Raw genomic sequence first — 23,533 nt, forward strand, 5'->3', positions numbered from 1 at the left:
GTCACTCCGCTATTAAGGCAGGACGGCCCCTGAGAGCCCCTTGGGAGTCCCCCTGGGGTCCCCCAGGCTTCACCAGGCAGCAATGGGTGACAGACCTCAAAAGATCTCTAACAGCCCAGCTGGACGTGCCCAGACACCCTGGAGATTGGCACAACCAGAAGCCTGCCCTCTGCTCGCATGGCCCGCTCCCTGTTTAGTGCTCATGGCACAGACCCAGGACCCAGTGACAGAAAAAAGGCACATACCAGAACCAGCATTATGGCTAAATTCATTTATTCAGAAATAAAAAGTGAAACAAATGAAACAGGAGTCGAATCACCCGGGCACAAACCCGTCCCCGCCTCCACCTTCTCTCTCTACCCTATACTATTAATAAATAAGTTTCCCCAGCCCCAAATATTTAATAGAAGTTCCTCCCCATTCACCAGCTCCAACCTCCACTGAGATACGGGGGGCTGCCCTACCTCCAGAATATACAAAATGTTACACAGTTACAGTATAAACACTGGGGAGGGAACCCACTCCGCCACCAGCTTATGTCCTTGCCTGGCCTCAATTTGCCCAACTGTCCCAAGGCCTGTGAGAGTGCTGCCCAGTTGTCAAGCTGGGCAAGGAGGGGGCACTTGGCCCCAAAGTGCCTCTGAATAGAGGATGCATAAGCCCCTCTGAAAGGACTGCTTGGTAGGGGTGAGGAGGCCACCAGGGAGCCCCTGCTCCCCAAGAAGGCCTGCCTCTTAAATAAACTGCCTTTAATTGAGCCTCTGGCTCTTTGTTTCTCTGGAACTAGTAACAGTCCAGAGATCAAGACACAGCCCTGACCAAAATGGCAAGGGGTCTGCACCTGTTTGTCTCCCCTCATTGGACGGGGGGCTTATACCCCTTTCTTCAAGGGTTTCAGCGTGCTAGTCTAGGGATAAGGCGGGGCCAGGAAGGAGGGACGGGGAGGCAGGGACGGGTGGGGGCAAAGCCCCCGGCCCCACGTCTGTAGTTTCTCTGCCTGCCAGTGTCAGGCCACTAGATCACCATGATCTTCACTTCGTCATTGTCATCCGCTCGGTAGAAGAAGGGGATACAAGGGTTGCTGCCCAAGCCTGGGTGCTCCTGGGGGTTCTGGATCTCACGCAGCAGCTGCATGATCTGTTGCGCGGTGGGGTTCTCAGGGGTGGCCTGGCCTGGCAGGGCACCCTGGGGGGACTCCACATTGTCGGCAAGGCTTACCTCTTGGAGACCTTTGGGGAGAGAAGGTGGCAGGGCTTGGAGTGGTATGCCAGCTCACCCCTGCCTGCCCACCAGTCCCCCGAGGGCGCTACTCACCACCCTCATTATTGGCAGTGCCGGGCTCCTGGCAGGTGGCGGGCGCTGTAGTGGGCTCACCAGCAGGGTTCTGGGCAGCCAGGTACTTGCCATACCATTCATTTCGCTCACCCACCAGCCGTAAAACCAGTTCTTGGAGCTCCAACAGCTTCACCTGGAGGGAAAGGTGCTCAGCAGCTCCACCGCACCCCACCCCCGCCTGCAGAGACAGGCAGAAGGACCCCTACCTTCATCTCCTCCTTGTCCTGAGCCAGCCGGCTAATGTACTCCTCCTTCTCCTGATGCCGGGCCTTCAGCACTGCCCTCTGACTCTGATAGAGGGCGATATACTCTCCTGCGGGAGGTGGGGAGGGCAGACGGGGCTCAGATGTGATGCGAAGCTGCCCCCAGCCAGCCCCTCGCCCCGGCCCCACATCCCCACTCACCAATAGTGTCCGTCTCTCCAGACAGCTGGATACAGCGATGCTCCAGCTCCTCTACCCGCTCCTTCAGATCCACTTTCTCCTGCATGAGCTCCGTAAAGCGGCCCTGAGGCCAGAAGGGCAGGGTCGGGGCTCAGCAGCGACCTTCCCACAGGGCCCCCCACCCTTCCTGGACCCTGCTGGGGGGCAGCTCACACACCTGCAGCTTGTCCATGGCCACCTGGAGGGCCTGGTGGGCCTCCGCAGGCACACTGTCTCCCCCAATCCTGGGGGCGGGGGTCTCCTTTTCCACCCTGTCCTGGGCTGCGGCTGCCAGGTGACTAAGGCGCTGGCAGCGCAGCTTCTGCTCCTTCAGCTGCCCGCGTAGCCGGGCCTGCTCATCCTCAGCGCTGGCCAAGGCCAAGTGGAAAAATTCCACCTGTGGGGGAGAGGGTACATGTGCTTTTGTGGCAGGCATGCAGGACCAGTGAGGGGTGGGTGGGCAGACAGAGAGACACGCCCCTTCTCGGGGTCTTGGGGAGCATGCCTGCGGTTGGAGGATGACATGGTGGCTGACCATGGCTCCCAGGGGAGGTTGGGGGATGACCAGAGAAGCTGGAGGGAGAAAACTGCAAAGAAGAGTGTCTGAGAGGAACCACTGGGGGTGGGGTGGGGTGGAGGTCGGGGCGTGAGACAGGTGAGGAGCATGGAGGTCCACTCACCAGGGCCTCTCGGCTCTCCAGCTCCTCCGGCACGCTCAGCTTAGGCCTCGGGGCCTCCTCATCCTGCTCCTCACTGTCCAGTCCATCTCCTGTTGGGAACAGACAGGGGGTCTTCAGACCCCCCCGACCACGGAGGTGGAGCAGGCCTGGAAGAAAGTTCGGAGGCCAGCTCTGCCCCCCAACCTCACTGCAGCCCTGGGCCAGCCAGTGGCCGGGGGAAGAGGATTCGCCATCCCCGTGGCCTCATCTAACTCAGGGCTGAACAACTCAGTGCCATGCTGCCAGACGTCCCCCTGCTCCTCGGGCCAGTGTCCTCCCTCCAGGCCTTCCCACTGACCTTCCCCAGGCACAGCCATGAGCGTCAGCTGGGCCTGAAGCTGCTGGTTCTGCTGGTTGGCAGCTTCCAGGCGCTCCTAAGGGGCCAGGGAAAGGAGTGAGGAGGGACACAGGCCGCAGGCCTTCCCTCTCAGGGGCCCAGCGCTCCGACGCCCTCACCTGGGTCTCCTGTAACTCCTGGCGGGCCACCTCCATCGCCACCTTGCCCTGGACTTCCTCGTGCTGCAGCCGGTCCAGGAGCTGGGTCTGCAGTAACACCTGCTTGTGCAGCGCCTCCTTCTCCGAGGCCAGCTGCTGGTAGGCGGCCACGTGCTGCTGGTAGGCGGCCACATACTGCTGCAGGTGGTTCAGGTACTCGTCCCGCTGCTGCTGCAGATCTTGAACCTCCTGGCCCTTCACCTCCACCTGCAGGCAGACCCCAGGGGGTGAGGGCGGGTGGTGGCTTGCTTCCAGAGTCTGAGCCCCTGGGCTGGGGAGGCCGGGTGCAGACCCCTCGGCTGGAGACAGACACTTTGCAGGGCTCTGCCAGCTTCCCGGGCCCCGGCTTCCTCTCCCAGAGCCCCGTGCTGCCTTCACCCAGCCTCACCCCTCATAGCAAGCTTCTTTCTATCTTAACTCAAGGCTGTGGATGAGTGGAAAAGCAGAAGAGCTTTTCTGGCCAACAGCTGTGAGGTGCACACTTGAATGCCTGCAGCTTTACCTGAAGGATTCTCCTTTAATCCCCAATGCTTCTAGGAGAAAAATGCTAACTTCCTTTTAATATAAGGAAACTGAGCCTTAGAGATGCGAGGTTGAAATCCAGAGCTGAACCCAAGGAGCCAGCCACCGTATGTCTATCCTCTCTTCTCTAATTAGGGGCTTGATGCCTCTAGCAGGGACAAGGACCTACGGCATAGGGCTACCCAACTCTGAAAGTCAGAGGCCAGGGGTAATCAGTCACAGGCTCTGAAAGACCCTGGGGTCATCTGTTCTGGCTGCCCCCCACCTCCCTGCCTGGGGGGGGTTCCTGTCTCCTAGGCCTTCCTTTGAGGGCAGGGGTTACCGTCTCCTTCAGCTCCCCCAGCTTCTCCTGCAGCTGGCCCAGCTTCTTGGCCAGCTCCTTCTTGACGTGCTGCTCGGACTGTAGTGCACTGGTAATCTCCATGTTCTCATTGGACTGCACAGAGAGAGGGGCAGAGTGGCCACCCCATGCAGCTGGAGACCCCAGAACCTGGTGTCTGGCTCCCACAGCTCAGCAAAGTGTGGAGCCAGGTAGGAAAGTCCACCCCCCTGCACGGCCTCCCATGTCCCACCAAGTGGGGCTTTCTGGCTCCCAGGGTGCCTTTGTGGGCACCAGTCATGAAAGGTCCATATCACCCATTTTACAGGTGGGAAAACCAAAGCCGCTAGAGGGGTTAAGTGTCTCACCCCACCCCAAAGGGGTTGGCCAGGGAGGAGAGCGGGCTGGCCAGGTGGGGCTGCATACCAGCCTGACGAATCCATTCTGCAGCTCGGCCAGCTGCTCCTTGAGCTCGCGGTTCTGAGAGAGCGCGCGGCTGATGGTGGTGCGGTCGCTCTGCATGCTCTCCAGAATCTGCTTGCGCTCCTCCGCCTGCTCCCCCCAGCACTCAGCCTCCCGCTCCAGCTCCAGCAGCCGCTGCTCCTGCTCCTGATTCAGGTGACTCAGACTTTCGTTGTCCTTCACCTGCGCCTGCAGCTGCCCGGCCAGGCTCTCCAGTTCCTTCTGGAGCCGCTCAGTCTCCGCCTGCAGCCACTGTTCTGTCTCCGAGGGCCCCGCCGGGGGCTCCTGGGGCTGGGGCACAGCTGAGGAAGGGAACACGCCATCAGAGTCTCTTGGCTGGACTGTGTCCAAAGCACCCTCTTCGGGGTCCACAGCTCCTAACTCGGCCTCCTTGCCCCCGGGATCTTGGCTTCCCGGCTCAATCTTTCAAGACACGTTCAGAGCTCTTTATGCTTCAGACCACAGTGGGCACACTTCACCTCTTTCTTCTTTTTACAGTTTGGGACACTGAGAATTGCAAGCCTTGCCAACTCCTGGTATGGACCTCTTTCCCTGGGCCATGATGCCCTTCCACCCACCCACCTGCAATCTTGGCCGCTCTCACCAGCCCCAACACCGGCCTTCTTCCCCAGGTCCCTGGGGCCCAGCTCACCGATCTGGTTCCTCAGTTCGGCCAAGCTGGTCTCCAGCTCCTGAGCCTGACTCACACTGCGCTCCTTTTCTTCCTTCAACTTGCTCATCTGCTCAAAGCACCGAGATGGGGGGGTAGGGGGGGTGGGGGCGGGGTGCACATGGAGGGAGAGGTCAAGGGAGGGCTAGGTGACCGTACCCCCATCTCCAGATACACACATCCACCTCCAGCCATGCAGAGCAAACGACATGATGCCCAGGAAGACCAACTGACCTATCCAAGGTGGAGGGGTGGGGCAAGGGGGAATCGAAGGTCACACCTCACCTGTTCCAACACCTGCTGCATCTTCTGCTGCCATATGGCATTCTCCTCCTTCAGATTCATCACATACTGGTCTCTCTCTGCCTGCAGCTGCTTCAGCGAATCCTTCAGCTGTGAGAGGGGTGCAGAAGTTAGCAGGGGCTGTCACAGGGGGGGGCCCTCACCTGCTCCTGGTCACCTGGGGTCTCCCATACCCCTCCCTCTGCAAAGCCTCACCTGCTCCACATGGGTCTCCAGCTGTGCCCTCTCCTCCAGGGCCTGCTGTAACTGCTGGCTGCTATCAGGGGCAGGTTGACTAGAAAACTGGATGGTAGAAAACGAGGTTAGATCTGGGGGGCCCAGGCTATTCCACACAATGCCCACCCCCAAAAGGTCAACATACAACTCAGGGTTATCCTTAATATTGTTAGTACTATGTCTACAAGCTTTATTTTCACTAAATACTCAGTGTGAACAATCCTGATAGTAAGTGTTCAAAGTTCTCCCAACCTCCCCAATCCAGTGTGTATCCTTCTTGACCCTTTTCCACAGGTATGCAAACATGCTTCATGCTTCACAGTGCAGTTACCAGGTATAGTATCATATATGGTTCTGCAACTTAATTTCACTTTGCCACAAACAAGATAACTTAGTTTTTATAATGGTTACATAGTACTCCAATATATGAACATGGCATACTTTAACCATACCCTTACAGACGGCAGGAAGGCAGAAACTTGAAGAGGAAACTGACCTGGGCATTCTGGTCTACCTAGAGGCTTGGCATCCGAGAGGAAGGAAGCAGAAACTCATGGGCTGGCCTTACAACTATTGGTTTGGTCAAAAACTTTGTTCAGGTTTTTCCTTGCAATGCTATGGAAAACCTCGAAGGACCTTTTTGGCCAACCCAATATCATCCATAAAACAAGGGTTTTCAACTAGGATGCTTTAAAAAAATATATAAAAATAAATAAGCCGTATCCCTGAGCTTCTGATTCCAGAGATCTGGGCAAGGTCCCACTTTTTCTCCTGTCTCTAGAGAAGTCTATGGCAGAGCCAGAACAAGGATCCAAACTTTCTGGTTCCTGGTCAGAGGGCACCACAATGACCCCGAGAGGCCCTGGCCCTGCCAGGTGGGACGCGCACACCCCAGGGCTTCAGCCCCACCTGCTGCAGCAGCAGCTCTGACATCTCCAGCTTCTTCTGCAGCTCCTCCACGCCCAGCTGCATAGCTGACTTCTCTATCACCAGGAGCCGCAGCTTCTCCTCCAGCTCTGAGTTTTGCTGCTTCAGGTCCTCGTTGTTCTTACTGTGGCCAGAGGTGACAGAGGGAGGCATAAGTACTGAACAGAGGGACGCTCCCATGATCCACCCACGACTCCTGCCAGAGAAGTCGCTTTGGAAGGGACCCCAGCACCAGAAGTCTCAAGTGGCAGCCCAGAGAGAAGACACGAGCTGCCTGAGGCCATGGCAGGGGTCAGGGGCATGGCTGACTGAGAGCCTGGCTGGGCACACGTCCACACGTGTACTCCTTCTCACCCCACTCCCTTGGATCTCCCCCACTTCCCAGCCCCCCCCCCACCATTACCCCCCATCCTACCTGTTCTTGTATAATTCCAGCTTGAGGGCATCTCGCTCTCTGGTTAATTCTTTGTTGTACTGCGAACACAGAAAGGTCAGGAGGTCAGGAGAAGGCAGGCAGAAAATGCAGACCAACAGCAGCAACAGAACAACTCCCAGCAACACATCCTCACCTGGTGTGAGGCTTTACGTTTTTTCAAAGCACATCCAAGCTCATGCTCTCCTTTGGTTTTAGTAAGAACTCGGAAAGGTTGGAAAAGGCAGGTGGGGCGGTCTGACTCTGGGCTGGCCACCGTTCTGTTAGCAGCATCACATCTAAACCTCTTCTGAACACTTTCTTAGCCAACATTCCCATTTCCAACTCACAATCACCGTGGGAGGCAGCTACTATCTCCATTTTATCGGTGAATGCGGAATATTAGAGGTTAAGGAGCTCGCCTAAAATCACTTAGACCTGGGATTCTTCAACCTTGTTTTCTGCCCTGGGGTTGGGGCATGGATACGAGGGATGGATTAAATTGCGTTGCAATCTTTTGTTCATTTTTTGAATGGATGGGACACTCACACAGCCCCAAACTCAGAAGGTACAAAAGTGACAGGTCTCTAAGCCACCCTATTCCTCTCCCTTGGGCTTTTTAAAAAAATATTTATTTATTTATTTAGCTGCGCTGGGTCTTAGTTACAGCATGTGGGATCTAGTTCCCCCCTGCACTGGGAGCACAGAGTCTTAGCCTCTGGACCACCACAGAAGTCCCTTCCTTGGGTTTTATGAGTCCTTTCCGACATGTCATATATATTACACACATGTACTTCTCCCTTTTTAGTGTTGTCACGGACTAAAAACACTGATCTGAACCTTCACAGCCCGAACACCCAGCACCTGAGCCAGAGCCCACGTTCAGTTAAAGGCAGGACTGGCTGGCAGTCAGGCTCTGGGCTCATCCAGTGCTCGCTCTAGGTAGCATTTCCCCACCCCTCCCCCAACTTGCCCAGGGCAACCAACTCGTGTCCAGATTGCGTTTCACAACCACACAACTCTAAAGCAAGAAACGGCCAGTGCTGCCGTCTGGGCAGCAAGTCACTCCATCCTGCCGCAGAGACCTTTAGGCTCACGACCCTTCCACATGACCTCCAGGGGATGGGCAGGCTGCTGGGCTCACCCTGTCGGCCTGCTTCTGCTGTGTGGAGACAGCAGACAGTGTCCGCTCCAGCTCTCCCACACGCTGCCTGGAAGACTGCAGGCGGTTAGCAAGATCCTCTGACTCCCCTGAAAGGACAGCAGAGAGGGGAAGTCCAGAGAAGGAATCCCACCAAAGGCCTAGCTGATCCAGGGGTAAAAGGGTGCCTAGATTCCCACCTGCTTTCTGCCTGGCTGCCTGCTGGGTGTGAACCAGAGCTGTCTGTAACTCCGTCTTCTCTGACACCAGAATCCCGATAGTCTGAATGTGGACCTTTGGGAGAAAGGCCAAATGAGCACTGAGAATGTGGAAAAGCGATGTTTCCTGGGGGCCACAAGGGACCCTGGAAAAGCCCGCTCACCTGCAGTTGTTCTCTCAGAGCCCCTTGTTCCTTTGCGAGCTTCTGCTCAAATTCCTTCTTTTCCTTCAGAAACAGAGAAGAAACAAGTCTTACTGGGAGGAGGCAAAAGTGAAAGACAAGGACATGTGCCCCTCCTGGGGATGCCACCACAGGTGCAGGACAGGCCCACCAATGAGAACAGATAATCAGCGCCCCGGGAATGGAGGACGGGCGAGGGGGGCAAGGGGGAAGCCCCCTATTCCTCCAGGCTGTGAGCAGCCAAGAGGAGAATGGTCCTCTACATCCGAATCCTCCCCCAAACCCATCAGCCATGGGTTGTTTAGTCGCTAAGTCGTGTCTGACTCTTTTGCGACCCCATGGACTGTAGCCCGCCAGGCTTCCTTTGTCCATGGGATTTCCCAGGCAAGAACACTGGAGTGGGTTGCCACCTCCTTCTCCAGGGGATCTTCCTGACCCAGGGATTGAATCCTCATCTCCTGCATTGGCAGGTGGATTCTTTACCACTGAGCCACCAGGGAAGCCCCATCAGCCATGGAAGAAACAAAGAAAGCGCATTACTTTTTCCAGTTGATCCAAAGTTTCCTGGTTCTCTTGTTTCTGTGGGGAGAGGCAAAGGAAGGTGACTGAGGTTGTCTTCCTTCCCCACGATCCTCAGACCAAGGAGGAGGGGCCACACGCAGGGGCCAGGAAGGGGTTAGAAAGGGAGGGTTCACAGGGACACGAATGAACGAACACTTCTCAAGCTAAGACTGAGTCTTGGGAGGTTTTGCTCATGGCTACAGCAGCGAGAGTCTGGATCTAATTCCCTTGAAGGGACAATCATATAAACCTCTAGAAATGGACTCTGAGAAGGTGAAGACCACCCTCTGCCAGCTCGCACTCAAAGTATGTTTGCTGAGCACACACACCACAGGCCAGGTTCTGTTCTTAACACAGATATGACATGAATGAAAAGGACCTTGAAACCTTTTTTTGAGCTTAAAAGGGACCTTGGACACCCTCTGATTCTACCTCCTTAGGAAACTAAAGGCCAAGGAGGAGAGGTGACTTGTCCAAGGTCGAAGTCGGAACAAATCAGGGGCCGGGTCAGGGCTGGAACACACCAGTCAAGCTAGTGCCTCCCCTACAGGCAACAGACCCATGGCAAGGTGGGGAGGACTCGAGCAGAGGTGTCTGGAGAACAGAGTAGGCAAAGAGGGCAGCCACAGAGAGAGCCATGCTACATGCCATGCTTAGGGGTCCCTCCAGCTGAGACCTAGGCCCCCCAGCACCCTCTTCTCCCTTGGCACCAGGGATCCCCAGCCCCTTTCTTCAAGAGCCCCAAGGTGAGACCGGAGCCCCACACTGGCAGCATGGATCAGGGGACAACACCGGACTCTTACCAATTCCTCTATCTTGCTACTGAGTTGTTTGTTTGTTAGATTGCTGGAGTCCAGGGCTACTGATAGTTCTTGGTACCGGCTCTGAGGCGCATGCAGAGAGGAGGAAGAGGAGGTGGAGGAGGGGTGGGGGAGAGGTAGAGAGAGCAATCATTAGGGTTGGGGGGTGTCTGGGCTGTCTCAGCTGGGTGGGGCACCCAGCCCCCACCATGGGAGGAGGTGGAGGGCAGGGCTGGCCTGCAGGGTCACTGGGCCATGGTGCAGGCCCACTTACCTCCAGATTCTTTATGTTAGCAGGAGATGCTAGGCCCTCCCCATTGATGTAAGACGAAGACTAGGAGAGACGAAAGAGCTCACATGGAGATGTTCTCTGACCCCCTCCAGCATCTTGCCTTCCCCATCAACTGGCAACATTTCCTCTTCTGCCTAACTTGCCTCCTGCCCCTTAATCCCTCCCTATGCCAGTTTCTCCTGGTTCTTAGCTCCCCCTTGTCCCTCCCCTCCCAAAGAGCTCTCATCTGCAGGATCAAACGATGTAACCAATCTCATCGTCTAACCCCTTCATTTGCACAGCTTCAAAGAGGAGACTCAGAGAAGCAATGATCAGCTAAACATTATCCAGCCTAGCTGCCCGGTCCGGATCTTCCCTGCCTTTGGGGAGTCTCTGCCTCAGTTTCTTTCTATCATATTTTCCCTCCTACTCTAACCCACACTGAGCTCCAGTTTGGGGGGTACCTCGGACACAAGGCCGTTGAGCTGCTGAGACAGCTGTCGCAGGCTCTCAGTAGATGAAAAGGATCTGGGGATGAACACAGCAGTCAGGGGTGCAGGAGGCTCGACGGGAAAGAGGGGGTCACGGGGCAGTGGCTTAGGGACTTCTGCCCCCATGGGAGACACTCACGTGCTTTCGTCAATGGGACCAGAACTGTTGTCGGCATCATGGTTCTGTTTGGGAAGAAACACAGGAATCGGTCATTCACTTTTTAGTAAGAACCACCCATAGGCACCAAGCTTATTCCAACCACTTTCCATCTCCCTGAAGCATAAGGGGAGTCTGGTTTGGGGCTCCCCCATCCCAGTCCTCAGGAAGGGCGCCTGGCTCACAGAGCCAAGCTACCTGGAAAAAGAGGATGAGGGTCCACAGGAGGTCCAGTCCTCCGGGAAAGAGGAGGGGGGCGAACACAGAGCGGCCAAGGGAGAAGAGGCACAAACCTGAGTTGATGCCATGCTAGTGACACGGGGGGGACTAGCACTGGGGGAAGGGACACCGCCAGGTGACACGGTGTCATCAGCAGACGGTGTAACAGGAGCGGCGCAGTCTTTGGGCGCCTGTCACAGAACAGAGCAGGGGGTTAGGGGGTCATGCAGGGCAAAGAGCGCCTCGCTGCCATGAGCGCAGGGGTGCAGAGCGGGCAGGACCGGTGTTGCGCAGTCAGTGACAGTGACACGTGCTGGGAGCCTTGCTGGGGTGTGGCTACGGCTCATCCAGAACTCGGGCCATTCTGCCACCTTCTGGACTGAGGCTCAGGGCGAGGGCCATGAGGCGGGCTTCCTGAACATGGGGCGTCATCCTCTTCGGAGCTCAGCCAGAGGCAGAGCCAGGCTGCCCTGCGGCAGCCGCAGCAGGTAAGAGGAAGGTGTGCCAGGTCAGGGAGAAGCAGTCACTACTTCTCCAGAGGGTCAGTCTGTGCCAGAGCGACCCTCCCCCAGGACCCTGCTGGGCAGAACATGGCAGTGATAAAGGAAGAGAGCATCTGCCTCCTCCTTCTTGCCCTCCCTTCCTTCCCCCTCCCAACCACTGGGTGTGTCCTCGAGTCATGCCTTTTTTGGGAAAGAAGCCGCCAAACAAGAAGGCTCCTCCTGCCCCTGGAGGTAGAAAGAAAACAATGGCGACTACCCCACCCCAAGCTCCTAGCTCCTAAACACCTACCCAACCAAGAACAGCTGAGAAACCAGAGAGAAGACATCTACTCTTGGCCTCCTGGAGAAGAATCATTGGTTTGAGGACCAGAGGCCACAGAGAAGTTCCCTCTTCCCCCACCCAGGTGGATCAACCTGCTTGACCAGAGCCCCACTTGGCCTCTCTCCAGGCTCAGGCCTGACTGACATTGAGTCCAAGCCGCTGGCTCTAGAAGGTGAGTTCAATAGGTGAGACCGAAGAGGACTGACCAGCTGAAGATTGACCAGCGAAGAGCGCCAGGCAGCCAAGGCCTGGCCAGCCAAGGTGGATCTGGAAGGGAGAGGCTGCACCTCTCCTGAGGGAAAAGGCAGCCTGCTCTCTGGACGCCGCAGCCCTGGCCTCTGAAAACTCAAATCTACTGCCCTCCTTAGAGCAAGCGCCACAGAGCCTGGGGAGCTGAAGAAGAATCAAACTGTCGGCATGGTAACTGTCCACACTGCGACCTCTGACCCCAGAACCTGGTGTTGCCTTGCCAACCTGTACTCCTGAATCTAATAGGTAAGAATAGTAGGAGTTCGGCAGCTGGAGAGGCGTGAGACTTTGGGGGGAGAGGAGCACACTCTTATCCATGGGCCCTGGGGAGCCCTGGGTCCCTCCTGGCATCTTGGTGCCCAGGGATCCCTAGCATTAGAAACAAGAGAGCTAAGAAGGAGAAAAAAGGACTTGTCTGAAAACTGAAATATACAGAATATGACAATTTAGTGAACCACCAAGTTATTTCATAATTTTGAATCATAAAACTAAGTATGGAATTTCAAAAAACACTGTCCACTCCCCTCAAATGTTCCATTCCATTAAAAAAGAAAAAAAAATTTTTTTTTTCTATCCATCATTCCTCATTTCTGAAAATGTCATCAGCTCTGCCTAGGATACTGTAATCACAGGCCTAGTTTTTTTTTTTTTTTACTAGAGTAGAAAATTTAAGCGGGAACTAGGGATTGATATAGAGAGGATTTTAAAACAACAAGGGAACTTCCCTGGTGGTCCAGTGGTTAAGACTCCATGCTTCCAATGCAAAGGACATGGGTTCAATAATCCCTGGTTGGGGAACTAAGATCCCACAAGCCGTGCAGTGCAGCAAAAAAAAAGTATAATAAATAAATAAAACAAGAAGGGAACATGGGGTTATGGGTCTTCATTTCCAGGAGAGCAGACGGATGCGGGCCAGGGCTTCGGGACTCCTGGAGGCCCACGTTCCCTCCCCAGGCCACCCAGCGTCTCCTCTGAGAGCCAACAGGGTGAGTCACAGCACCTGGACAGACCTGAGTGACTGGGCGTGAGCAGTCCTGATGATTGAAGACTCTCTCACCCCAGCCACCAGGGCCCTGGCCCCACCCCTCTCCCCCTGCCCATCTCCAGCAGGACCTGGCCCCCTTGCAGTCGTACTCCTCTGGCCTGGGAGATGTTCCCCAAGGAAGTTAATTAAGGAGGAAGTGCCAACATCATGTCGAGAGGAGGTCATCTCCTAGTCCAAGTGCATCCCAGGCTCCCCTTCTTTCTGGAAAGTACCCTGTGAGCTCATAGTCCTGGTGGTTACCTGTGACCACACCCTCTACCTGGGTCCCCTACTCACAATATGGATGAATGCTCCCCACTTCTAATCCTCAAACCAACTTCAAATGCCACCCTCTCCAGCCCAGAATCCATTTAGAACGAACCTCCGCCTCAGTTGAGCATTTGGAATGCCGCCACATCCTAGCCTGCTTCTTTCACCTGTTTTCTCTAGCACCTAGCACCAGCTGTCTGCTCTCAATGGCCCACTGAATACAGTTGTGTCCAGTAGATTTTTAAGAGAGAACAGGGGCAGAATGTCTTGATCACTCATGTGTTTGGTGAACCTCACATCCCTTACAGTGAGTTCCATTGAAAAAATAACCTCAATCCTGGTAACTAAAGCTCCTTTTCTCTTAACCCTACATTCCCTGCCAAACCAAAAGGAACCGATGAACTAAAAAAAAAAAAAAATCACAAACTGCTTTGTGGTCTACTGGTCTTTTGGGAATAGATGCCCAGGGGGCAAGACTTGAAGGTTTGGTTTTATTTAACCTTTCCTAGTCTGAGACCACCACCAGGGGTTCAAACTGGAGGCTCAAAGAGCCCTAGTCCCACACACCTGCTCCAGAAACTATTCCCAAGTTACCTTTAACCTCCAAGGAGCATCTCACCTTCTCCAAGATGATAAAAGATGGTCGGGGGGCAGGGTTGGTGGGGGGAGGCAAGGGGAAGAAACCAATCAACCAAGCAGGTGAAAAAGCAGACATGAACAGGCCGAGGGTTAATGACAGCAACATAAAATAAGCCAGAGACAAAGTCTCCCCCACAACAAAGACGCCTCAGGGCATGCAGAGCTGGGAGGGAGCAAGCCAGAGAGGGGGTCTTGGCACTGCCTCACCTTCCACTTGTCCAATGGGGGGATCGCTACCCCATTGGAGCGGTTAAGGTCGGACACCAGCACCTCCAGAATGTCCTGAATCTACAGGAGGCGAAAAGGGAAAAACAAGGGTGGGGGAGAAAGAGAAAAGTGGCTTAGAGAGGCAAGAGAGTCAAGGAAGGAAGAAGACACAGGTTGGGGCAATGGAACGCCAGAGAAGAGAGAAAAGGGTCAAAAGGGATCAATACCACGGCCTGGGTCATTTTTCCAAGTAGCCACTTGCTGCCTTGCCAAAGGCAGAAATCAAGGGAAACAAATAGATGGAAAAGTCCCCTGAACAATGCAGTCACATAGCTCCTCAGATGAACAATGCAGCTCTTAATAGCTTCTTAGACCCTCAGGCCTAGACTTTTAAAAACTAGACTTCAGAAAAAGGGTCCACTTGAATAAAGTTGGGGGGAGAGGGGCTACAGATAAAAAATAAGCTTGAAAGACAATAATCTGATCCACCAGTATCATTTTACAGATGAGGAAACTGAGGCCCAGGGGAGGAAGTGATTTTCCCAGGGTCACCCAGCAAGCTGGTGGCAAAGATGGTCTTAAAGCTCAGATGGTCTCCTAATCCAAGTGCCTGAGGCCCTCTCCTCACCACAGTCTGGGGCTCTACTGGGGCCTCTAAATGGAAAGTCTGAGGGCAAGCGGCTATTTTCACTGCCTGGCTTTCCCCATGAGGCTGGGGAAGATCACCAGAGCAGTAAGTCAACTAGCAACTAGGCTTTATTGAAAGTTTACTCTGCACCAGGCCCTGTTTTAAGGGATTATTATAAAAATGACGACAATCTCATTTTAACTTCCTTGGTGTAAGACAGCATTACCCCAATTTTACTAATGTGGAAACAGAGATCCAACGAGCTTAAACAATTTGCCCAAAACCATATCCCCCACAGAGGGAAAAGGAGAATTCAAACCCAAACTTCTTAGCCAATATCTGACATTTCTTCCACAATCTTAACCACTACCCTCTACTGTTGCCCCTTAAGTGCCTCATCCCCTGAAAGCGGTCAGGCAAGACTCACATCTTCAGGCGACGGACAATCACCAGAAGTGGTTGTCTCAGGGCTACTGCCATTCTTGATCTTTCTTTTTTTCTTAGCTCCTGCAGGAACACCAGGGCTGTTCTTCTGCTGATACTCCCGTAACTGTAAAAAGGAAAAGCAGTGAGGCTCATGAGAACTACACGCACCCCTGGATCCACAGCCTACTTTACAAAGTTTACAAAATACTCTTCGCCTTCTGATTTAATGCCACAACAACCCTACAAGGGCTGTCGTCCTCAATGATTTGAAATGGACTGATAACATGGTTAGGAGCAAAAGGCGGGAATAAAAGGCAACAACGGAATTTAAACCCAGCCTTCTGACTCTGAGTTCTGGGATTACAACATCAATCAGCAGCTGCTAGGGGGCAAAATCAGCAGCAGAAGAGGAAAAGTAAACATTTAATCAGACATCAGGGTCCCTTCTTCCATCTCTATTAGAGCTGCACACCAGCAGCTCTCAAAATTTTACATCAATATATCCTAATGGCAGAAGGCAGAGAAGACACACACCCCTAGTGAATCTGGGAACATAAAAGAAAGAGGACAACCCAAACACATTTCAGAGAGAAGACCATTATAATCATTCAAATCTATGCAAATGTAATCCCTAAGTATATTAGTATACAAGATTTTTTCTCTCTCAAGAAAATCAGGCAAAACTGATCCATCAGTCCATAATCGATCAGTCCATAACTGATCCATCCATCCATAATCATCCTGTGGCACTTGGGCCGCCCCACATTGAGGTGATCATTTGTGAAAGATTCCCAGTTGTGAAGTTCAGTTTCCCTGGATTTGTTCCTCAGAGGAGCACTGAATGCTGAGTGACGGGTCTCAGAAACACAAGGAATTAGAATGTGAAGTAGAAACTTCCGATTAAAAATGTGAAAGTCTCTCTGGATAGAGACCTGGGAGAAAACCAAACACCTTCTCCCCATGGCCACCCAGAGATACTGTCAATGTTTGGAGATCACTGGGGCAAGTGTAGGCTTTTTACACTATCAGCATCAAACGATGGGGGTACAAGTCTAGAGGTGAGGGAGCCTGAAACCCAGGTCCGACCCAGGTCCCACAGCCCCCCGAGTCCCCTTTTTCAAGCTGGTGCCGCGACCCAGAAGGACCGGAAAGGTTATGAGAAAACAGTGGGAACTGGGTGGTAAAATTTAACACCGACTTTTCTCGGCATTAACTACAGTTCCGAGGGGCATTATGACGTAGCCACATGGCACTCATCCCTAGCGACGCCCGAGTCGCCGCTCCGCGTTGAAGGTGGTGGTGGTGGGGGGGGAAATGCCAAGGCCAGGACCGATGTTTTCGGAGTCCGGGAGTTAGAGAGACCAGGGAGCTGCGGAGGTCCGGTTCTGGGCTACAGGAGACGAAGGCCAAGCCTGGTGTGGGAAGCCCCGGGGGTCACCGACCCAAAGTCACCTGGGGGTGACTAGTGAAGGCGGCGGAGACTGGACAGCCGGGGGAGGAGAGGGGAGTGTAGGGGTGGGGGGGGCGGGACTGGCTGCGAAGACTTTGTTGGGGAGGGCGCCAAGGGGCGCCGAGGGGCTCGCCCCGTGTGCCTCGGAGGCAGCACAGCAACTCTGGCCATGGCCCGGCCTTCGGAGGGGTCAGGGAGCCGCGAGCCCGCACGTTTTTACCTTTTTCTTGGCCGCAGCCAATTTGCTCTGTCGGGTTTCTTCCGACATCCCGGGACGGGGCGGGGGAAGGGGGGGCCACATCAGCACGATCCCGTCAACCTCTGCGGAATCGCTTCCGGCAGCCACCGCGCTGCGGTGCCACTCAGCCAAGAGAAGGCGGTACCGGGGCGGTACTAGGAGGCCGCGGTGTGTAGGCGTGGCCTCAATTCTCTAACACCATTGGTTAATGGGAAAGATACGGGGCGGAGACGCACGGCTAAAGCCGCCGCTTAGCCCGAAAGAGAGGGTGGAGTCACAAAAAACGCTAAACGCGCAGCCGCAGAGTAAGCGGCCTCTGTCCTGCCCACCTCGGCGGAGAGGACTGAGCCGGCTCTCGCGGGGTGCGCGCGCAGCTACGCTTTGTGACGTTCCTAGTCTCCGTCACAGGATTCCAAGTACCTGGCAGACCTGAGGAGATTCTTTTCCGTCCTCGCCCTGGACCCTTCTTCTCTGCAGTGCCCCCCCAGTCGGGGGCCCCGGACGCCAGGGCTGAGGAGGTGGGCGAGGAGCTGATAGCAGGGGGAAAGCACATCTCTTCCCAGTCCCTTTTCGTGACACCCCTGTAGCTCTGCCTCAGACTCTCTCCTCAGAGATCACCTCCAGAGACGCGCCCCCCGCCCCGCCATCCACTCCGCCCTGTCAGAAACTCCCCTTTTTCGAGAATCCCTACCCTGATCCCAGAACCATTCTCTGTTCAGCTGTTCCTCCTCTCCATGCCCCCACAGTACCCCCTTCCTCCCCAGGCGGCCTCTAGGTCCAATCAGACTTTTCCTTCGGCTTCCTCTCCAGGATTCAACCAGGACTTTCCAGAAGTTGCGGCGGGGCCTTCCGATCCCCTGTGAGTATACCTGTGCCCCCCTCCCTGCCCTCCACCCTGTACGCTGCTCCCAGCCCTTCCCTCCTTCCCTAACAGCGGCTGACCCACCCCCCAGCTGACCTTATTCCGCAGAGAAACTCCAGGTCATTTCTCAGTCCTTCCCCATCATCTTTTCCTCCTGCCCGCCAGGCTTCAGAGAAGAAACAGCGTTCCTGTCCTTTGTCAGTGTTACCCCAGACCCTACAAAGGGGCTCTGTCTCTCCTCCTCCCTGACATCGCCACAAGTGGTTGGTTGGTTTTGTTCTTTTCACACCACCCTCCTTCCCTCACCCATTCCACCCACGTGGAAACCACTCTCATTCCCTCAAACACAGGTGCTCTCTCCTGCCCTACAGCACTTGCATATGCTGTCCCTTGTGTGGAATACTTTTTTCCAGATTTTTGCCAAACTGATGCCTCCTCAACCTTTAAAGTTGAGCTTCCTCAGAGGAGTCTCAGCTCCACTTCAGGCTCAGGCCACTTGCTCTGTTAGCTGCCTCCTTAGCACACCGTACTTCAAAACACTTTCCAGACTGCTAGTTAGTTGATTGGTTGTTTTTCCTTCATTCATTCATTTGATGAATTCATTCGAAATAGTGCTTTCTATGTGCCAGGTCCCGGCTTCCCTGATGGCTTAGATGATAAGGAATACGCTTGCAATGCAGGAGACCCAGGTTCAATTCCTGGGTCGGGAAGATCCCCTGGAGAAGGGAATGGCTACCCACTCCAGTATTCTTTTTTTTTTTTCCACTAGTATTCTTGCCTGGAGAATTCTATGGACAGAGGAGCCAGGCGGGCTACAGTCCATGGGGTCACAGAGTCTGACACGACTGAAGCGACTTCCTTACTTATGTGCCAGGTCCTATTGTAGACACAGGGCCATCAGCTGTGAAAAAACAGAGTCCCTGCCCTCATGGTGTTCACCATCCAGTGGTATAAGTCCATCAGTGAAAATAATATTATTAATGAAATGTACAATGTGTCAGGTGGTGATAGATGTTAGAAAACATCAGGACAAGGGGTAGTGTGTGAGGAGTGGCCAGTTAGATGGGGTGGTCAGGGAAGGTTTTTCTGATGAAGTGTGACTGGTGAGCCCAGCTTTCCATGGAAATATCTGGAGGAAGAGCATCATTGTTGAGTGTTGTATGTCTGGGACTAAACTCTATGTTCCATGAAGGCAGGGGGCCGGGCTTAACGTCTTATCCATTGCTAAACCCCTGCAGTCTTTGGCAGTGCCTGGCAGCTAGTACTTACTCATGATTTGTTGACTGGTTAAAAACCCCAGTGTGGCTCCAACCAACATTTCTTGAAGATTAGCAGCATATCAGGCACTGCCTTCACAGCTTTTAGACGCAGAAAGGACAAAGATGAACTGTAGCCCCAAGGAAGCGTTTTGTTACCCAATTAGATTTTCTTTTGAATATTTGTTTATTTGGCTGCACCATGTCTTAGTTGCAGCATGTAGCTTCTAATTCCATGACCAGGGGTCAAACCTGGTTCCCTGTGTTGGGAGCATGGAGTCTTAGTCACTGGCCCACCAGGGAAATCCCCCAGTGAGGTTATAATCATAGATTGGAGAGGAGCATCCAAGAGGTAGACCTGAAGTGGATTCTCTATGGTCAGATTGGGAACCAGGATGGGCCCTTTAGTTAAATTTGGGTTTAGCTGAAAGTGAAAGGAAACCCTGAATAATGGTGGCTGAAACAGTCATCGGGGACCCATGCCTCTAGCATCCAAGGCACTGTTCAACTCCGTTGTCCCTCCATTGGCAGGAAGGAAGAGGGCCATATAAAGGTGTACCCTCTCCCCGGAAGGACAGTTCCCAGACATAGAATCCGCTATTTCTGATTAAGTTGCACTTGGCAGAACTTAGTTATAGGACCACATCTAATTCCAAGGGAAGCTGGGAAATGTAGTCTTATTCTGGGTGGAGGTTGTCTGTTACCACCCTGAAGCAGGGAGTGGCTTTTGGGGGGACAACGTGAAGGTTCTCAATTGTAGATAATTGGTCAGTCTGGCTTGTGACTTTTTGTGCCACTCAGCGGCCATCTCCCAAACCTGGCCAGGCTGACAGGGCCAGCGAGGAGTCTCTACACCTTGATGTTCAGAAACTCAAGGAGAAGAAGGACATGTTGGACAAGGAGATCACCCAACTATTATCAGAGTAAGTCTCGTTGGGTTCTTCAGTGTGCTTAGAATAACTTTTTTTTTTTTTTTTTTTTGGCGTGGGCGGGGGTCACACCATGTGGCTTGTGGGATCTTAGTTCCCTAACCAGGGATTAAACCCAGGCCATAGCAGTGAAAGCACTGAGTCCTAATCACTGGGCCACCAGAGAACCTCTAGAAAACTTTTAACTAGTGCCCAGTAACTCATGGATGAGGATAAGAGGCTTGCTCAAGCTTCCTGATGGGAAGTGGGTGGCAGAGGATGAGATGATTAGATAGTATTACTGACTCGATATGGACATAAGTCTGAGCAAACTCAGGGAGATGGTGAAGGACAGGGAAGCCTGGCGTGCTGCAGTGCATGCGGTCTCAAAGAGTCTGACCGGACTTAGCGACTGAACAACAGCAATGGTAACTGAAACCTAGCTTAGCATAAAAACAGGACTGTGCCGTTGGCATCCAGCAGCCTCAACAGCTATCTCAGGTAAGGTGTGGTCAGGCTCGGGAGGACTAGGGGAACTGGGAGCTGAAAAGCTATGGCTCTCCCACTCTCTGTCTGGAACTCATGGTCTCTACCTCTGCTTCTGCCCACATGTGGGCTCTGCCTCCCCTCTGAAGGTGGGTTTTCAGTGCCAAGGGGACGCTGGCTCTTCATACCTTCTGCATTTTCCCACGCTCCTTGCTCTAGCCACAGACCGAAGAACCTTTGAATACCTGTGTCACACTTGAGGGGATTTGACTAACCACTCATGTGCCCATCTGTGAATCCCTCAGCTGTGACCAGGGTTACATAGTACCAGTGTGCCTGGAGACCCCTCCCTAAGGATACAGGGAGAATTTGCCAGGAGTGAAACAGTGGGCAGATCCCCTGCCCTACCTTAAGCTTCACAAGGGCAGGGTCTGTCTTGGCATTGCTGTGTTCCCAGTTTTGAGCACCCAGTCGGCCCTTAGTGAGTAAGGGCCTTATTACCTCTGCAGCTGGAAGCCTTATCAGCTTTCTTAGCGATTCTGTCTTCTCTCTCCCCCCATTTCCCACCCCAGAGGCTACAGTGTAGATGAACTGGAGGACCACATCTCCCAGCTCCACGAGTATAATGACATCAAGGATGTGGCCCAGATGCTGCTGGGAAGGCTAGGTGAGAAAGTCCCCATGGGCCAGGCTGGTGGGATTTTGCCCCTGGGTCTTTTGACTTGCCAACCCTCATCCCACCCCACCCCCAGTGTTCTCAGCTGCCGTGCTTCCCGAACGCCCCTGCCCTTACTAGCAGACCAGCTGTACGGCTCTTATTGAGTCCCTGGGGTTCTTCCCCTCATGTGTAGAGCCTGCTTTGGAGCTGCAGGCAGGTTGGAGTCTGGGACTTGCCCGCCTGCCTGAGGACTCGGGTTCCTAGTGCCCCAGAGTCTACTTAAACCAATGGAGACCCCAGCCTTGCCTCAAGTGGCTGGCATGCTACAGAGGCAGAAAGTGCAAGGGTGACTTTTGGCTTAAAGGGGTATTTTGTTCTTCTTTGAGCACAGTACCCACTATCCAGAGATCTGAGCCAGGGCACAGGCACCTGGGGGTAAGGAAATGTGTATATGGCCTCGGTCCCATCACCTGGCCTCCATTGTTGGACATGCTGATGTTTGACTGCCAGTGTCCAGCTGGGACAGTGCTCAGAGCTGGGCTGTCTGACCACCAGCTGCCTCATTGGTAGCACTTGTCACAGGATTCCCCATCAACATCTAAGATTCCATAGCAGAAAGGGCTTCTCAGTATTTCACTGGAGAATGGGTCCCTTAGGAGGGGAGGGAGAAAACGGAAAGAGGGAAAAAGAAGTGAAAAGAGGAGGATGATCTCGGCCCAAGAAGAAAGGAATGTGGGGACTTCCCTGGTGGTCCAGTTGCTAAGAGTCCGCACTCCCAATGCAGGGGGACCAGGTTCGATCCCTGGTCAGAGAACCAGATCCCACATGCCGCAACTAAGAGTTTGCAACTAAAGATCCCGTGTGCTGCAAGTAAGACCTGGTGCAGCCAAATACTAAAAAAAAGAAGGAAGGAATGTGAGGGAACTGTAGCCTAGAGGCCAAGGGGAATAAGCTCTTGGTAGACAGAACCCAGCTTGAGCAGCCAAATAAATATTTAAAAAAGAAGAAAGGAATGCGAGGGGACTGTAGCCTAGAGGCCAAGGGGAATAAGCTCTTGGTAGACAGAACCCAGCTTGAGACCTGTCCCTCTGGGTCATAGGACCTGGAGCAGGCAGCCTACCTTCTTTCATTCATTCAGTGAGTATTTCCTGAGCACCTGCTCTGTGCTACTCCACTGGATATGGGGACACTTTGGTGAACCAGACATCTGAATGTCTCTGTTCTCACATGACTTATGTTTTGATGTTGGGGTTGGAGAGGGGAACAGTTGCGAACTAAACAAACACAAATAAATGAATTATAAATGTGTGAAGTGCCCTGAAGGAAACAAAGGTCAGAGATGGAAAATACTGAGGTGTGCACAGGGTGGCAAGTGGGGATGAGAGAGTGGTCAGGGAAGGCCTCTCAGGAGACAGACCCCTTTCCGTGGGAGGAGAGACGAGTCTTTGAGGAAGCAGGAGGAATGGCATCACCAAATGGCAAGGGCAGAGACTTCCCTGGTGGTCCAGCGGTTAGGACTTCACCTTCCCATGCAGGGGATGCGGGTTCAATCCCTGGCTGGGGAGTTAAGATCCCACATGCCTCCAGGTCATAAAACAGAAGTGATATTGTAACAAATTCAATAAAGACTTTTAAAATGTGCTGTGCGCTCTGCTAAGTTGATTCTGTCACGTCAGACTCTTTGTGACACTATGGACTGTAAGCCCTCCAGGTTCCTCTGTTCATGGGGTTCTCCAGGCAAGATTACTGGAGTGGGTTGCCATGCCCTCCTCCAGGGGATCTTCCTGACCCAGAGATCGAACGCATATCTCTTACATCTCCTGCATTGGCAAGTGGGTTCTTTGCCACCTGCTCCACATTAAAAAAAAAAATCTTAAAAAAAACCTAGTGGTCAGACATGCACATGGGCCAGGGCTTGCAGTGTCACAGATACAATGTCAGTTTAGATTTACATTTTCAGCTGGTGACTCTTGTTGCTCTGGGTGGAGAAAGGATTCTGGGGGAGCTTTGTTTGCCTCCTCTGCCAAGTGGGTGAGGATTCAGTGAATCCAGTTTGGAGTGAGTGGACAGGGCTCACAGTGGAGGAGCCTGGAAGGAATGGCAGGAAGATTATGTGGCCAAGAAGGGGAGCAGGAAAAAAGTGCAGGAGGGGGTCCTGGGTGGGCCAGGGCTTTGGCCATTCTCCCTCCCACTTCGCTCACTGGACATCCTTCCTTCCTTCCAGCTGTGATCCGAGGTGTCACCACCAAGGACTTGTATCCAGAATTTGGCCTAGACATGAATGACTGAGCTCACAGCCCTTTGTCCACAGCCCACTGAGACAGGCAGATGCGGACATGAGAAGAAGCAGTGAAAGCCCAATCAGCGAACCCACAGGCTTTCCAGCAAGAAAACATCAGAAGCCCTCTTTCTAGAGAGCCCAAGCCGAGTCAGGAGGGAGCCAGAGAAGAAGGGGAGCAGGAAGGGACCCCAACTCCAAGGTTCCCGAAACATTCCAATGATACCTGTGTATGTGTATATGTATCCTGTTTATAAATAAACATGAGCGATTTTGGTTCAAATCTA

The 23,533-nt window shown here is 53.6% G+C and overlaps 2 protein-coding genes across 11 annotated transcripts; one reads left to right on the forward strand and one right to left on the reverse strand.

Annotated features, from left to right (window-relative positions):
• Nucleotides 1–256: 256 nt before the first annotated feature.
• Nucleotides 257–17,198, reverse strand: GOLGA2 (golgin A2). Of its 10 annotated transcripts, XM_043469688.1 has the most exons (27): nt 16,781–17,198; nt 15,112–15,234; nt 14,057–14,137; nt 10,917–11,033; nt 10,606–10,649; nt 10,440–10,503; nt 9,979–10,038; nt 9,708–9,788; nt 8,884–8,922; nt 8,326–8,388; nt 8,144–8,237; nt 7,947–8,053; nt 6,806–6,864; nt 6,373–6,514; nt 5,443–5,529; nt 5,230–5,337; nt 4,927–5,014; nt 4,239–4,576; nt 3,816–3,929; nt 2,933–3,178; nt 2,775–2,850; nt 2,438–2,526; nt 1,936–2,154; nt 1,740–1,842; nt 1,542–1,648; nt 1,315–1,468; nt 257–1,229 (listed from the first exon to the last, which is right to left on the reverse strand). In XM_043469688.1, the coding sequence occupies exons 1-27, from the start codon at nt 16,859–16,861 to the stop codon at nt 1,015–1,017; spliced, it is 3,099 nt and encodes a 1,032-aa protein (XP_043325623.1). In that variant the 5' UTR covers nt 16,862–17,198; the 3' UTR covers nt 257–1,014. The 10 variants fall into 10 exon arrangements, with proteins under 10 accessions (XP_043325623.1, XP_043325626.1, XP_043325627.1 ...); XM_043469691.1 differs by lacking the exon at nt 14,057–14,137; XM_043469692.1 differs by lacking the exon at nt 10,917–11,033.
• Nucleotides 17,007–23,533, forward strand: SWI5 (SWI5 homologous recombination repair protein). The gene is made up of 7 exons (XM_043470377.1): nt 17,007–17,103; nt 17,147–17,316; nt 17,609–17,657; nt 17,826–17,923; nt 19,718–19,839; nt 20,883–20,977; nt 23,193–23,533. The coding sequence occupies exons 1-7, from the start codon at nt 17,007–17,009 to the stop codon at nt 23,255–23,257; spliced, it is 696 nt and encodes a 231-aa protein (XP_043326312.1). The 3' UTR covers nt 23,258–23,533.

Source organism: Cervus canadensis, chromosome 5 (assembly GCF_019320065.1).
Source record: "Cervus canadensis isolate Bull #8, Minnesota chromosome 5, ASM1932006v1, whole genome shotgun sequence".
In the NCBI taxonomy this organism is placed as follows: domain Eukaryota; kingdom Metazoa; phylum Chordata; class Mammalia; order Artiodactyla; family Cervidae; genus Cervus; species Cervus canadensis.

What these genes read in the sequence shown, in the direction of transcription:
- GOLGA2 (XM_043469688.1), bottom strand. Translation starts at nt 16,861, where the DNA reads ATGTGGCCCCCCCTTCCCCCGCCCCGTCCCGGGATGTCGGAAGAAACC. An exon ending in CTCTGAGAGAACAACTGCAG is followed by an intron (nt 8,238 to 8,325) that starts GTGAGCGGGCTT and finishes TTTCTCCCAAAG; the next exon opens with GTCCACATTCAGACTATCGG. An exon ending in AGGAGTTACAGGAGACCCAG is followed by an intron (nt 2,851 to 2,932) that starts GTGAGGGCGTCG and finishes CTGGCCCCTTAG; the next exon opens with GAGCGCCTGGAAGCTGCCAA.
- SWI5 (XM_043470377.1), top strand. Translation starts at nt 17,007, where the DNA reads ATGGGAAAGATACGGGGCGGAGACGCACGGCTAAAGCCGCCGCTTAGC. An exon ending in GCGGGGCCTTCCGATCCCCT is followed by an intron (nt 17,658 to 17,825) that starts GTGAGTATACCT and finishes CCTGCCCGCCAG; the next exon opens with GCTTCAGAGAAGAAACAGCG. An exon ending in GATGCTGCTGGGAAGGCTAG is followed by an intron (nt 20,978 to 23,192) that starts GTGAGAAAGTCC and finishes CCTTCCTTCCAG; the next exon opens with CTGTGATCCGAGGTGTCACC.